This window comes from Theropithecus gelada, chromosome X (assembly GCF_003255815.1).
Source record: "Theropithecus gelada isolate Dixy chromosome X, Tgel_1.0, whole genome shotgun sequence".
NCBI classification, from domain to species: Eukaryota; Metazoa; Chordata; class Mammalia; order Primates; family Cercopithecidae; genus Theropithecus; species Theropithecus gelada.
The window spans coordinates 4,731,678-4,746,044 of record NC_037689.1 but is presented as its reverse complement, the minus strand read 5'-3'; the positions used below and the strand labels follow the sequence as shown (position 1 = coordinate 4,746,044).

Below are 14,367 nucleotides of genomic sequence, written 5' to 3'. Positions count from 1 at the left end.
TCCATGTTTGTTTTGTGATTCCTGCGTTTCCATAAGTTTATCTGTCCCTCTATTCTCTATCCATATCTGTGTCCTTGTCACAGTTTTTCTGGGTGAGATCCTGTGTCTTTGGTTGTGAGTATGTATATATGTCTGTCTATTGCTATGTTATGGGATCCTTTTTTGTTAATTAATTCATTCTTTTAACGAATATTTACTAAGCACCTATTATGTGAGAGGCACTGGGGTTACATAGATGATTCAGAAAATGTCCTTGCCCTCAAAGAGCTCACAGTCTAAGTCAGGGATCCAGACAAGTAAACAGATGATTACTACACAGTATAAGTGCTGTGAGCGTGGAGAGGTGGGGGTGGGCTATAAGAACCCAGAGGACAGGACCAAACTCAATCTAGGGCAGGCATCAGGAAAGGCCTCCTAGAAGAGGTAACAACAAGGACTTGAAGGATGAATTACATTCACCTACAGGAACAAAGGAAGAGTGTCTCATGCAGAAGGAAAAACACATGCAATGGTCCAGTGGTAGGAGTGAGCACGGTTTGTTAGGGAAACTCTGAGAACCTCAAATATGCCATAGGAGTCAGGGAAAGGACAATGAAGATTCAGGAGTCCCTGACTCTATGTCTCTGCATGGCTATGTATTTTTATACGCTGGTATATGTGTTCCTTAGAACATGCGTGAGTCTGTGTGTCCCTGTGTGTGCTTCCATGTCCTTGGGTCTCTGTCCCTGGCTCACCCCATGCCCTGGTTTCCAGATCTCCCAAATTCGGGTCTCCTGGCTCTGGAATTCAGAAGCCATCACAGGACATAGGAGAGGTAGGGGTGGCCCAGAAGCAGCTCTACATGAGAGCGCTTCACCAGCCAGCAGGAAGCCCAGCGGGGCAGCAGCCTTGGTGAATCCTTCAGCAGCCTCTTGCCTAGAATCACAGGCACATCTGGGCCATGGTGCCTTCGTAAGCATGGCCCCATAGGTCCTGTCACCAGTCGGATGTCTGCATGCTGGAACTGCCCTGAGGGAGAGAGATGCAGTGCTAGTCAGGGAGGTGGCCTGAGTCCCTGCTCAGAGATCTGCAAGGAAGCTCAGCAGGAAATCCAGAGGGATTTAAAGGAGGAAGAAGGAGGGGCAGCAAAGGACCAGAGGAGGGAAGAGGCTGGGCATTATGGGAACTGTGCAGGAGCCAGATGGGGCTGGAGTGTAATACGGAAGTAGGGAGCCAAAGTGGATGAGATGGCAGAGAAAGGGGGACAGCCAGGCTTGGAGGAGAAGACAGGGAAGATTAGAAAGGAGACAAGAGGAGGGAGGAGACCTAGAGGAGGTAAAAATATCTGTTCAACCCACTGTCGCTCTTTGATGTGAGCCTCTGCTTTAGGTTCTGCCAGTGTCTCCTGACCTATAGCCTGGCATTCTGCAACCTCCCTTCATAGCTGTCTCCAGAGGGATCTTTGTAACACCCAGATATGACTGTGTCTCTCTTCTGCTTATAACCCTTCATGGCTCCTCATTGCTTTCAGGATAAAGCCCAATTCCTCATCCTAGCATTCAACTCTGACAACTCAACTCCATTTCCTCCAACTTCTGTTCCTTTCCTCCACTCTTGTTTAGCCTTTCAGACTCAGTGTGGGTGTGTCTACCTCCTCCAGGAGGTCTTTCTTGAGCTCTGAGGCTGGGCAAGTTCCCCCACTCTGGTTTTCTCTAGCTCCCTGGGCAGCTTTCTGTCCAGCAATGATCCCCTCCTGTGTTCAGTATCCATATCTGGGTCTATCCTCTGTCAAGATGAGGAGCTCCCCGAGGGAAGAGCCTGTCTCTGATTCCTCTTCCTGGTTGGGGGTATAGGTGCCTTTCACCCTGACAGAGTCTTTTTGGGGGCTGGTGCTCCCTGGCCCCTCTCAGCCTCAGCTGCACTTACCTATCAGGCCACGGGCTGAGGGGCTGAGGCCTGAGCCATTGGCCACATAGAACCCCAGGTGGGGTAGTTGCAGGGTACTGGGATGTCTGTAGCGGTGCCGGAGGACTAGGAACTCAAGGTAGGGCCCAAGGCGGAGGGTAAGGCGGGCTGCAGCAGCCACATAGAGCTCCAGCTGGGGCCTCTTCAGTAGGGCAGGTCGGTCCCAGGACAGGCGCAAGGTACCCTCGCCTCGCAAAGATATAGAACTGCGGCTGATGGTGATAGTGTAGGCCCGGGGTTTGTCTGTAGTGACTGTGATGATCTGGAAGTAGGTGCGAGTCTGGTCCTTGTGGCCCGGCCTTGGTGGTGCGCCAAGCAGCTTCCCACTCACGTGCAGCCCTGGAGGGAGGGGAGTGTGGGCCTGGAGCGGGGGCTTTTGCATGGTCGTTTACATGGTCACCCACAGCATAGGCAGATGAAGTAGTGCAGATTTGTAGCTAGAGGGCCAGCTCCTGATAGAACTACTTTTACCATGGTCCACCTGGCTGCTGCTTCCTGAGCAGTGTGTGGGGTGGGGGCATATAGTATGTGTGCACATGCTTACCCCAGTGTGGTTGTTTGCATATATATGTGTGTTTGCCTCTGAGTGTGTAATGTGTGTGTTTGGTTATGTTCATATGAGTAACTCTGGGCATATCAGTACATCTGCATGTTTGGAGAAGGTGGTATGTTAGAGTGCATATATTTGGTTGTACATTTATGTATGTGCCTCTGGATATGTTGGTGTTATATGTCTTTGTGCAATAGTGTATGTTGTGTGTACCTGGTTATGTGTTGGTGTGTACTGATGTGTATCTGGAGTGTCAGTGTGTGTGCATCTGGATTTGTGTCATTGTTTGACTTGGTGGGTATTTCTATGCATCAGTGTTTTTCATATAACTAAAGTAACAGAGTGTGTTTGCTGCCTGTTATGTGTTGAATTCCTGGAAATTGGGATTAACCCGGGGGTATTCAGTGCTTGTATGCCCAAGTGTGTTGATGTGCATGCCATTGTGTATATCTGGGCATGTACTGTGTGTCACCATGTGTCTAGGTGCATATTTGCATATTTGTGGGTGGAAGGAGTGTCAAAATATGCACACCACAGTGTGTATGAGGAGTCTTCAAAAAGTTCATGGAAAATGCATTTTATGAAAAACTATGCATGGATTTCAAAATTTTTTGCACCAGAATAAACTAATTTGTTACAACACAGATGAACCAGATCTAGTTTGAAGCATTGAGAAGGACAAGACATCAGTTTGAAAAGAGCGCCTATCAGAGCAGCATGAACTCTGCTAAAATTGAAGGAAGAACAATTTATGGTGAAGCTTGGGTGCAAGAATGGTAAAATTATTGGTGTTTTATGAAAAGTTTATAAGGACAATGTCCTAAAGAAAGCAGCACTTTACAAATGGATAACTCGTTTTAAGAAGGGATGAGACAATGTTGAAGATGAAGAAGCCTGCAGCGGCAGACCATCTACATCAATTTCCAAGGAAAAATTCATCTTGTTCATGCTCTAATTGAAGAGAACTGGCAATTAACAGTGGAAACAATAGCCAACACCATAGACATCTCAGTTGGTTCAGCTTACACAATTCTGACTGAAAAATTAAAGTTGAGTAAACTTTCAACTCGACAGGTGCCACAACCATCACCAGATGCACCCAGATCACCTGCAGACAAGAGCAGAGCTTTCAATGAAAACTTTAAACAAGTGGGATCAAGATCCTAAAGCATTCCCTTAAAGAAGTATAACAGAAGATGAAACGTGGCTTTATAGGTATGATTGGTATGATCCTGAAGACAAAAGCACAATCAAAGCAATGGCTACCAAGAGGTAGAAGTGTTTCAGTCAAAGCAAAAGCAGACTTGTCAAGAGCAAAGGTCATGGCAACTGGTTTTTGGAGATGCTGAAGACATTTTGCTAGTTGACATTCTGGAGGGCCAAAGCATGATAATATCTGCTTATTATGAGAATGTTTTGAGAAAGTTAGCCAAAACTTTAGTAGAAAAATGCCTGGGAAAGCCTCACCAGAGAATTCTTCTCCACCATGACAATGCTTCTGCTCATTTCTCTCATCAAACAAGGGCAATTTTTCAAGAGTTTTGATGGGAAATCATTAGGCATCAACCTTACAGTCCTGATTTGGCTCCTTCTGACTTATTTTTGGTTCCTGATCTTAAACAATCTTTAAAGGGCACCCAGTTTTCTTCATTTTTAAATAATGTATAAAATACTACATTAACATGGTTAAATTCCCAGGACCCTCAGTTCTTTATGGATGGACTAAATGACTGCTATCCTTGCTTATCTTGTATTTGATGGAGCTTATGTTGAGAAATAATGTTTATGTTTTTAATTTTTTATCGTTTAATTCCATTTTACCACAAACTTTTTGAAGTTCCATCATATTTGTGTGAGTTTACTCTATGCCCTTTTGTGTGTTTATCTGTGAGTATCTTGGTGTTTGAGTGTATTCACGTGTGTTTTCGTGTGTGTCTTGGTGTGTTCTTGTGTGTTACCATGTGTTAGTGAGGTGCATTGCTATGTGTCTGGGGTATTAGCCCACAAATGTCTAGGGTTATTGACATGGATATATCCAGCTGTGGTGTATGGGGATGGAGTTCTTAGGGCTCGTACCGGCCTTTGGGTCCTCTATGAGCTGCAGCAAGTCCCCAGGGTGCCCATTCAGTGTGAAGCAGATCTTCTCTTCTGAGTGTGGGATTTGGATCACAAAGTGGGGGTCCCCGTCCACTGCAAGGCAGAAGATACAAGTCTAAAGTTAAAGGAATAAATGGAAGGGAGAGGGGAAGAGAGAGTAGGGAAAGGGAAGAGGTTATGTCTATTTCCCCAGCCCCAGTCCCAGTGCACAAGCTGCCCTGTACTCAAAGAGGGAAGCCATGGGGGTGACTGGCTTACCTGAGGAGGAGAAGGTGAAGATGCTAGGCAATGTGCCTGCAAAGGAGAGAGAGACTGTGTTGGGAAGGGACTAATCTATCACATCCCTAGGAATTCTGGGACCTCCTCCCAGATAAAGGCCAAATTCCTGTGTTCAGCATTTAAGGCTTTTCTGAAATCTAGTCCCTGCCTAGCTCTCCAGTCTTTAGGCTCTAGCCCAACCAAACTATTGTTATGAGTGTCCTACCTTCTCTTCCTAGGGACCCTTTACTCCTGTTTTTCCGGCCACCTGGAATGTTTTCCTTTCCCTTAACTACCAAGGATGAATTTCTAGTTATCCTTCAAGGCCAGCCCAAATGCTATTTTCTCTTGCTCTCTGCCTGTGGTAGATAGAATTCTAAGATGGCCCCCAGGATCCCTTGGTGTGCACACTCCATAAAATCCCCAGAGCTGTGAATATCATGAAATATCCTCCCAGAAATAGGTTATTTCATGTGACCCTATTGACCTTATGAAGAGTATATTATCCAGGTGGGCCTGACCTAATCATGTAAGCCCTTAAAATTTGCATCTAGAGGTCAGAGACAGAGGTGTCAGAGAAATTTAAAATGTGAGAAGGGTTTGGCATTAGGGGAATGCTCCATGGCTGCCTTTGAAGATGGAGGGGGACTACATGGCAAGGAATGCAGGAGATTTTTAGGTACTGAGAGTGGCCCCAGGTAACCTCTAGCAGCTGACAGTGATCCTCCAGCCAACAGCCAGCAAGTAAACAGGGACCTCAGTCCCAGCAACACAAATAACTAAATTCTGCTAACAAAGTGAATGAGTGTGGAAGAGGATGAGAGCTCAGTGTGACAGACACCATGATTTCAGTCTTGTGAGACCCTGAGCAGAGAATCTAACTAAGCTATTTCTAGACTACTGACTTACAGAACTGTGAGATTATTAATTGGTGTTGTTTTAAGCCACTAAATTTGTGGTAAATGTTACACAACAATAGAAAACTAATACATTACCTCCCTCTGGGCTCCCACAATGTCAATAAGAATTCTAATGGAATGGAAATGAAGGCCCAGGGGATCTTTGTCAGGGGAGCTCCTTGCTCACCTTTTGCTAACCCCACAGAACTTCCTTGAGATTCCATGCTGCCTCCAGCTCCTCCCAGGATCTCCTCAGAATTGCCATCCCAGTTTGGACTTCCTGCCAAGCACAAAAGAAATAAGAAAACTCTTCAAATTCCCAGGGCAAAAGCTCACAATCCTCTGACAAGGAGAGCCCTCACTGGCTCTGCAGGCTGACCTGCCCATCTCCAGGACTGGGACCTTATGCTCTCCACAGCCTCTTAATCTTTCAAGCTCAGATATGTTCAAAGTTCTTCCTTATAGAATTTGTACATTCATTTGTCCATTCATTCATTCAGGCATTGTTTAGGTATCAGGTATATGGTGGTGAAAACTAGAGACATAGTTTCTGACCTGGTGAAGCTCATAATTTAGTAGGGGGTGGCAGACATGAATGAAATCATAATTTATCACAAATGGTGATAAATGTTATTAGAAAAAAATAATGGGGTGACCGAAGGAGTTAAACAGAGACCTGAAGTAGCCTGCTTGGGGGAGGGTGGGTAAGGAGATCTGAGCTGAGATCTAAGGCATGAGCTGGAGTTTGAAGGGTAATGGAAGGGATGAGGGCAGCAGGAAGGGGTAGGACAAAGCTGGTCAGGTGATTATGAAGCAGAGAGAGTAGCTTGAAAAAAGTCCCTGGGTGAAGATGGGGTAGGGTGTTCATTGGAGGAGCAAAGTAGAGACCAGTGGGGCTGGAGTTCAGAGAATGGGTGGGAGAGGGTGAGGTCATAGAGGAAGGGGGGTAGGCAGCAGATCACGCAGAGCCTGTTGGCCATGAAGAGGACTTTTAACTTCATTCTAAGTATGATGGGAAACCCTTGAGGGATTTTAAGTAGGGAAAGGGCATGACATGATTTGTGTCTTTAAAGGATCCCTTTGGCTGCTGGGAGAGATTGGCCTGTAGCAGGACAGGAGAAGAAGCAGGGAAACCAGTGAGGAGGCTGGAACAGTTTTCTAGGTGAGACACAATGGTGGTTTGCTGTAGCACAGTGACATTTGGGGTGGTGGGAAGTGGATGGATTTGGTAAATATATTAGAGGTAGCATTGTCAATAACTCAGGGTGGATAGGATATTGGAGGGGTGTCTGAGGAGAGAGGGATGTCATACCCAAATTTGCATCCCTGTGATTTAGGCACCCTCAATGTGTTCTAATCCTGCCCTATAAGGTCACCTAGGAAATGTCACTCCTTCTCTTAGGAAGGCAGGGTACTGGAGTGGTGAATCACATTCATTCTGTGACCAGATTGTATGAGTTCAACTCTCTGACTAGCTGTGTGACATTGAGAAATTTATTTTACCTCTCTGTGCTTCATTCTCCTCACGTGTAAAATGAAGATGTCAACAGTTTCTTGTGAGGATTAAATGAGGGACAAGTACAATATGCAGAGCAGTACTTGTGCATAGGAAGAGCTGACAAATGTTAACTTATTATTTCATAGTTTTTTTGGAAATTAAAGATAATTTTAATTATCTTCCCCAATTCTTCTACCCCTGTCATTAAGCAGGACTATTCACAGAGCACAGAAAAACCAATAAGACCCGCCTTGTCCAATGATGCATCCCTCCCCTGCTTGGGAAGCATCAACAATTCTCTTGTCGAACAAAGCAAATGTCAAAGCTAACCCTTGGCCAATTTGTTTCTGTTCAGCCTTCCCAGCCTCAACACTCCTCCTCTCCCAAGGCCTCTAATTCCGTGCATGTATACTGAGGCCCAGATAAGTTAAGTAACTGGTCCAAAGTCCCAAAGCAAGCAAGCAATCAAGCAAGGAAGCAGCTGTCCCATCACTGGAGTCTACATAAGCCTTGTAGATTCCCAGCTCCTAGTACTGTCCATTCATAGCTCACCCTCATGGCTCGACCCCTCACCCATGGCACTCACCATCTTCATCAGGAGTGAGGAGGGTATAGAAAACTGGTGGGTTCAAGGACTCCACGAACTTGGATTCCACCATTGATTCAGACAGCAGCTGTAGCTCCTCGGGGAGAAGGAGCAGACTGATGGCCTCAGGGAGGATGCTAGAAGGCAGCAAGATTGGCAGGTTTGGAGGGCTGCCTTCTGGTGTAGGCCTGGAGCTGTTGAGTAGGCTCATTGTTGGAACTCCTGGCCTAGATGGTCCCAGAACTTGTCTGGTCCTCTGGGGACCCGGGAGCAGATCATGCTGATGCCAGAACCTTCCAGGGGGCAGAGTGGGAGTAAAAGGCTTGGGGAGGGGTTCTCCAAGGACAGAGGTGGTTGTGGTACTGCTGGGACCTGTGGAACTTGAGATTGTATTTGGAAATGTGCTTAGGCTCTCAGGAAGTGGGGGCCTTGGTCTGTCAGGTCTAGGAGGTAGTGGGGTTTGGGGCATATGGGGATTTGGGGTCTCAGGCTTGGAAATTGATATGCTTGTGGAAATTTGGTGTGGTGGGGCACTTGGTTTAAGAGATAATGAGACTTTAGGGGTCTTGGACAAGAGGATTCCAGGCCTGGGGTGTGGCATGTTGTTTCGGGTCTTGGGAGCAGGAACCCTAAGTCTGCTGTGTGGTGGGTACTTGGGAACCTGAAGTGTAGAGACTCCAGGTCTTGACTGTGGCAGGCCTTTAGGTGACTGTGATGTGAGTGCCCCAAGTTGGGGGTGTGATGGAGCACCAGGTCTGCAATGCAGTGGAGTAACATGTTTCACAGTGTCAGCTTTGGGCAAGGCTGGGATGCCAGGTTTCAGAGGTGAGACTTGTGTCTTGGAGTTCATGGGTAATATATCAAGATTCTGGTGTGATAGAGTGCTGAGCTTCAGAGGCAACAGAGTACCAGAATTTGAGGGCACAAGAACGGTAGGTTTTGTCCTGAGAGTTGCCTGGGCCAAGGTGCCAGAATCCTGTTGTGCTGGAGTTTTGGCCTTTGGGTATGTAGGCGTTGATAGGGTATGAAGGCTGTCTCCCAATGGCTCCAACTCTTTGGAACTTAGCATCTTCTTGGTAGAGGCAGTAGTAGTTGAGGATAAGTAGAACTTTGGTTTCACAGGCCTTGATTTGGGGGAAATGACCTTGGGCACCAAGGCTGGCTGAGCTGTGCTTATCCCTAGGCCATGCCTGCTGCTGGATGAGGGCATTATGGTGTCTGGCCCAGCAGAGGTGGAGGTCTGTCTCCTGGTCTCCTCACTGGCCTCCTTGGGTTGCACCATGACCAGCGAAGTCAGAGGTGTGACAAAGTTGTATTCAAGGGACAGGTTGAGGACTTTGGCAGCCAGCAGGTGGCGAATGGTGGTGTCACGAGCTTGGAAGCGTGCATCCAGCAGCTCTCCAATGGTGACATAGGCCCAGAGGCGGCGGATGAAGTGGGCCACATTGGGGGCTGGCTCCCCTGGGCAACCAAAGGTCTTCTGGCTGTTGTTGGTGGCCCCTTCACTGTGGCGGGCCACAAGAAGCTGATCCTTGGGGCCACGGGCTGCCAGGTGGATGCCCAGTTCCTGTTTGCCTGGCTGTACCTGTCCTGCCACCACCAGCTCTGAGCCACCAAAGTAATTGGGGAAAACGGCCCAAGGGGAGGCCCCAACCAAGCCACCCAGGTAGTTCAGACGCACATCTGTCAGCAGAGGCATGGAGATCTCCTCATAGAGGCCCTCCAACTGTAAGGCCGCATCAGTGTCCTCATATATGCGCCGGGCTATTCCCCGGTTTTCCAGGGACAGGCGGCGCAGCAGTGTAAAGTCAGCATCATTCCCAAAGGCCAAGGTGAAAAGGGATACCCTGTGGCCTACTGCCTGACGGACATTGGAGAGGATCACACTGGGGGTCGTCACGCCAGCCGTGGGCTCCCCATCTGTCAGGAAGATGATAAGAGGGATCCTCCCCACACTGGGGCCCCTCCCAGGCTCCTGGTTGCTATGGTTCAGCACTGAAGCAGCTGCCAGCAGAGCTGAGTTGATGTCGGTCCCTAATTGGGGAATAGATTGTGAGACCATCTTCTCTGGTCACTTCTACCCCCATTGCAGACAAACTGGGCACCCTACCAACCTCCCAGGCTCGCAGCTCCTTATCTTTGCTCAGGCAGTATCCACTGTTTCTCCTTCCCAACTTCTCCACTCCCACCCAGACTTGCTGAGATCTGACATTGAGGCCCACATGTCCTTGGCTTTTATCACTCTCTGTCTCACACTGTTCTTTGTCTGTTTCCTTGGTGGTGCAGGGTCGAGGGGGGAGATGTCTCATTCCCCAGCGAGACTGGCAGGTTCCCAAGGATAGCACCCCCCCGCCTTCTTCTTGCTACAGGGGAAGAAAGGACAGAGTTGACAGGAGGCAGTGGATAGAGGAGAATTCAGTAGTTGTCAGAGATGATTGCTCAAAAGCTAGAATCAGGGCAGCAGCTTCCTCAAATGCTTGGAAATAAATATCTAGATTATTGATTTAAAGAAAGTTTAGCAAATTCTTTCAAGTGTTTGCTTTAAAGAGGAGGAAACTGAGGCCAAAAAGAAATGTGTCCTAAGACACATGGAGAATCAGCTGTGCTCTTTCTACAAGGAAAGGGTGATGGGAGAACACAGAGGACCAAGGACCACATTTGTGTGAAATGTAGTCTTGATATTTCAGGCACTGTGAGAGTTGAGGAGGATGGGGAAATGAAGAGAGGATTTCAGGAATTTCCCATATCACCACAGCCTGCCCATTTGAGTGGGTAGATCTAACACTTACAACCATCAGCTTCCATGCAATGCAGGTAGTCCTTGGCACTGTGGACATTCTGGATGGTGGCCTGGATAGAGCCTCCAGCTTTCCAGACATTAATTGTGTCAGAAAAGGATATGATGTTGAAGTAGTCATTGGCTCGAAGGTCACTGAGGATCACATTCATGGCCTTTTTAGTCTGTGGGATATGGATGAAATGAAGGGAATGGGACAAGACTTGAGGTCTATGAGATTGAAAGGCTTTTTCTACACAAGGCATTAAAATCTAAGTGTTATATGGTTTTAAGACCCTCTGACTGCAGGACTCTGTGAATCTAGGATTCTCAGGTGAAAATATGGGTTCCAAGGCATTGAACTGCACTGTTTAATATGGTAGCTAATAATAGTCACATGTAGCTACTTATATTTGAATATAAACTAGCTAAAATTAAAGAAAAATTTAAACATTTAATTCTTTACTTGCAGTAGCCACATTTCAAGTGTTCAATAGCCACATGTTGCCAGTGGCTACTATATGAGATAGCACAGAATTTTAGGTCATTTCTGTCATCACAAAAGTCATATTGGACGCTGATGGTCTAAAAGGTTCAAGCTCCATGTTTTTAGAGCTCTAGAATTCATTTGCTATATGGTTCCTGGGCTCCATGACCCAGGATTCAATGATTCCAGAATTCTAATGTTTAGGACCTTTATGATCCCAGGTCTTTATAGCTGCCTTTCAATGACTTTCCATGCTTTAGTTCTGCTGTAATCTGCTCTTCTGCCTCACTGTCCATTTCTTCCAGGCTAGTCTCACCAGCCCCTAGAAAACTCAGATTCCAGTTTAACTCCATAAACCTTGCTCTTTTGTGCTCTTTAGATAACATACTCCTCTCCAACTTCCCTTTATTTATTCACATCTTTACTGTTCTTTCAATTGCTCCTTCTCTGGAAAGTTCTTCCTTAAATTGCCAACCCTGACCCATGCCCTTCTCACTTAGATATTCCCTGTCCCAGTCTGTTCACTGACTGTTTTACATGAAATATTTTTACTTTCTATCCAAATATTGAACTCTTTGAGAGAAGGGTTTATAATGCTTCTTTTTCTTGTCTCCCTTCTCTATGGCAACACTAACATAGGGCTAGGCCCATAGGAGGTTCAGGGAATACAGTATATAGGATCTACTATTAGGTATCATTTACAGGACACTTGCTATGTTCCAGGTACTGTGCTAAATCCTTTAGATGCATCAGCTCATTTAATTATCACAGCAACACAATGAAGAAGGTACTAATATTATCCTCATTTTACAGGTGATGACACTGAGACTCAGAGAGGTGGTGACTTGCTTAAGGTCACACAGCTAGTCATTGATGGACAAGGGATTCAAATCCACATTTGGGAGGTTTTAAGTCCAGTGACCCTAAGCACAATATTATGATATTATGCTTTCAATCCTTTATATAGGTATGGATTTCAGAGACCACAGGCAGGACACTTGAGACCCACCTTTCTCTACACCTTAAACTGATAGGAAATGTCTTTAATGCTTCTAAGTGGATTAGAGTCTTTTCTGCCATAGGGAGAGCTCTGGGGATAAGTCATACATTCTGGGACAGGGAGCTAAGCACCATACTCTTGTTTCCATTGAGAGAGAAGAGACTTAATAGGATGGCTTTTCCTGAGAAGAGCAGTAGAAAAGTGAGAGCCTATGAGGTCCTGGAAGTCAGAATCTCTTGTTGACCAGGAATAGATTGTTTGTAGAAGTGTGCTGTTTGATCTCCAATTACTTTGAGATTTCCCAGCTATCTTTCTGTAATTGACTTCTAGTTTAATTTCATTTGATTTGAAAGCATACTTGGTATGATTTATATTATTTTAAATTTGTTAAGGTATGTTTTAAGGCCAAGGATATGGTCTATCTTGGTAAATGCTCCATGTGAGCTTGAGATGAATGTGTAATCTGCTGTTGTTGAATAAAGTATTCTAGAAATGCCAATTCAATCCAGTTAATTGATGGTGCTGTTCAGTTCAACTATGTCCTTACTGATTTTCTGCCTGCTGAATCTGTCAATCACTGATAAAGGGATGATGAAGTCTCTAATTATAATAGTGGATTCATATATTTTTACCTTCCAGTTTCATCAGTTTTTACTTCATATATTTTGGTTTGTTGTTCATTGCATGCACATTAAGGATTGTTTGTCTTCTTGGAGAATTTCCCCTTTACCATTATATTTCTTTTATTGTTATATCATATAATGCAACTGTTTATTGCTGAAAATTTCCTTGCTTTGAAGTCTATTTTGTCCAAAATTAATACAGCTACCGCAGCCAGCTTTCTTTAATTTGTGTTAGCATGGTATATCTTTCTCTATCCCTTTGCTTTTGATTTTTCTGTATCTTTATATTTATTATTATTATTTTTTATTACTTTTTTTTCATTTTTTAATTTATTATTATTATTATACTTTAAGTTCTAGGGTACATGTGCATAACATGCAGGTTTGTTACATATGTATACTTGTGCCATGTTGGTGTGCTGCACCCATCAACTCGTCAGCACCCATCAACTCATCATTTACATCAGGTGTAACTCCCAATGCAATCCCTCCCCCCTCCCCCCTCCCCATGATAGGCCCCGGTGTGTGATGTTCCCCTTCCCGAGTCCAAGTGATCTCATTGTTCAGTTCCCACCTATGAGTGAGAACATGCGGTGTTTGGTTTTCTGTTCTTGTGATAGTTTGCTGAGAATGATGGTTTCCAGCTGCATCCATGTCCCTACAAAGGACACAAACTCATCCTTTTTTATGGCTGCATAGTATTCCATGGTGTATATGTGCCACATTTTCTTAATCCAGTCTGTCACTGATGGACATTTGGGTTGATTTCAAGTCTTTGCTATTGTGAATAGTGCCACAATAAACATACGTGTGCATGTGTCTTTATAGCAGCATGATTTATAATCCTTTGGGTATATCCCCAGTAATGGGATGGCTGGGTCATATGGTACATCTAGTTCTAGATCCTTGAGGAATCGCCATACTGTTTTCCATAATGGTTGAACTAGTTTACAATCCCACCAACAGTGTAAAAGTGTTCCTATTTCTCCACATCCTCTCCAGCACCTGTTGTCTCCTGACTTTTTAATGATCGCCATTCTAACTGGTGTGAGATGGTATCTCATTGTGGTTTTGATTTGCATTTCTCTGATGGCCAGTGATGATGAGCATTTTTTCATGTGTCTGTTGGCTGTATGAATGTCTTCTTTTGAGAAATGTCTGTTCATATCCTTTGCCCACTTTTTGATGGGGTTGTTTGTTTTTTTCTTGTAAATTTGTTTGAGTTCTTTGTAGGTTCTGGATATTAGCCCTTTGTCAGATAAGTAGATTGCAAAAATGTTCTCCCATTCTGTAGGTTGCCTGTTCACTCTGATGGTAGTTTCTTTTGCTGTGCAGAAGCTCTTTAGTTTAATTAGATCCCATTTGTCAATTTTGGCTTTTGTTGCCGTTGCTTTTGGTGTTTTAGACATGAAGTCTTTGCCCATGCCTATGTCCTGAATGATACTACCTAGGTTGTCTTCTAGGATTTTTATGGTATTAGGTCTAACATTTAAGTCTCTAATCCATCTTGAATTAATTTTCGTATAAGGAGTAAGGAAAGGATCCAGTTTCAGCTTTCTACTTATGGCTAGCCAGTTTTCTGAGCACCATTTATTAAATGGGGAATCCTTTCCCCATTTCTTGTTTCTCTCAGGTTTGTCAAAGATCAG

At 45.1% G+C, this 14,367-nt stretch overlaps 1 protein-coding gene across 1 annotated transcript in view; it reads right to left on the bottom strand.

The window, feature by feature from the left end:
* Nucleotides 1-796: 796 nt before the first annotated feature.
* Nucleotides 797-14,367, bottom strand: part of ITIH6 (inter-alpha-trypsin inhibitor heavy chain family member 6) — a 46,653-nt gene continuing 33,082 nt past the window's right edge. The window contains exons 7-13 of the mRNA XM_025373227.1: nt 10,622-10,793; nt 7,833-9,866; nt 5,936-6,028; nt 4,850-4,885; nt 4,571-4,684; nt 1,906-2,283; nt 797-1,008 (exon numbers count right to left, since the gene is read on the bottom strand). Coding sequence (XP_025229012.1) covers nt 797-1,008; nt 1,906-2,283; nt 4,571-4,684; nt 4,850-4,885; nt 5,936-6,028; nt 7,833-9,866; nt 10,622-10,793 — 3,039 coding nt within the window. The remainder of the gene's footprint in view (nt 1,009-1,905; nt 2,284-4,570; nt 4,685-4,849; nt 4,886-5,935; nt 6,029-7,832; nt 9,867-10,621; nt 10,794-14,367) is intronic.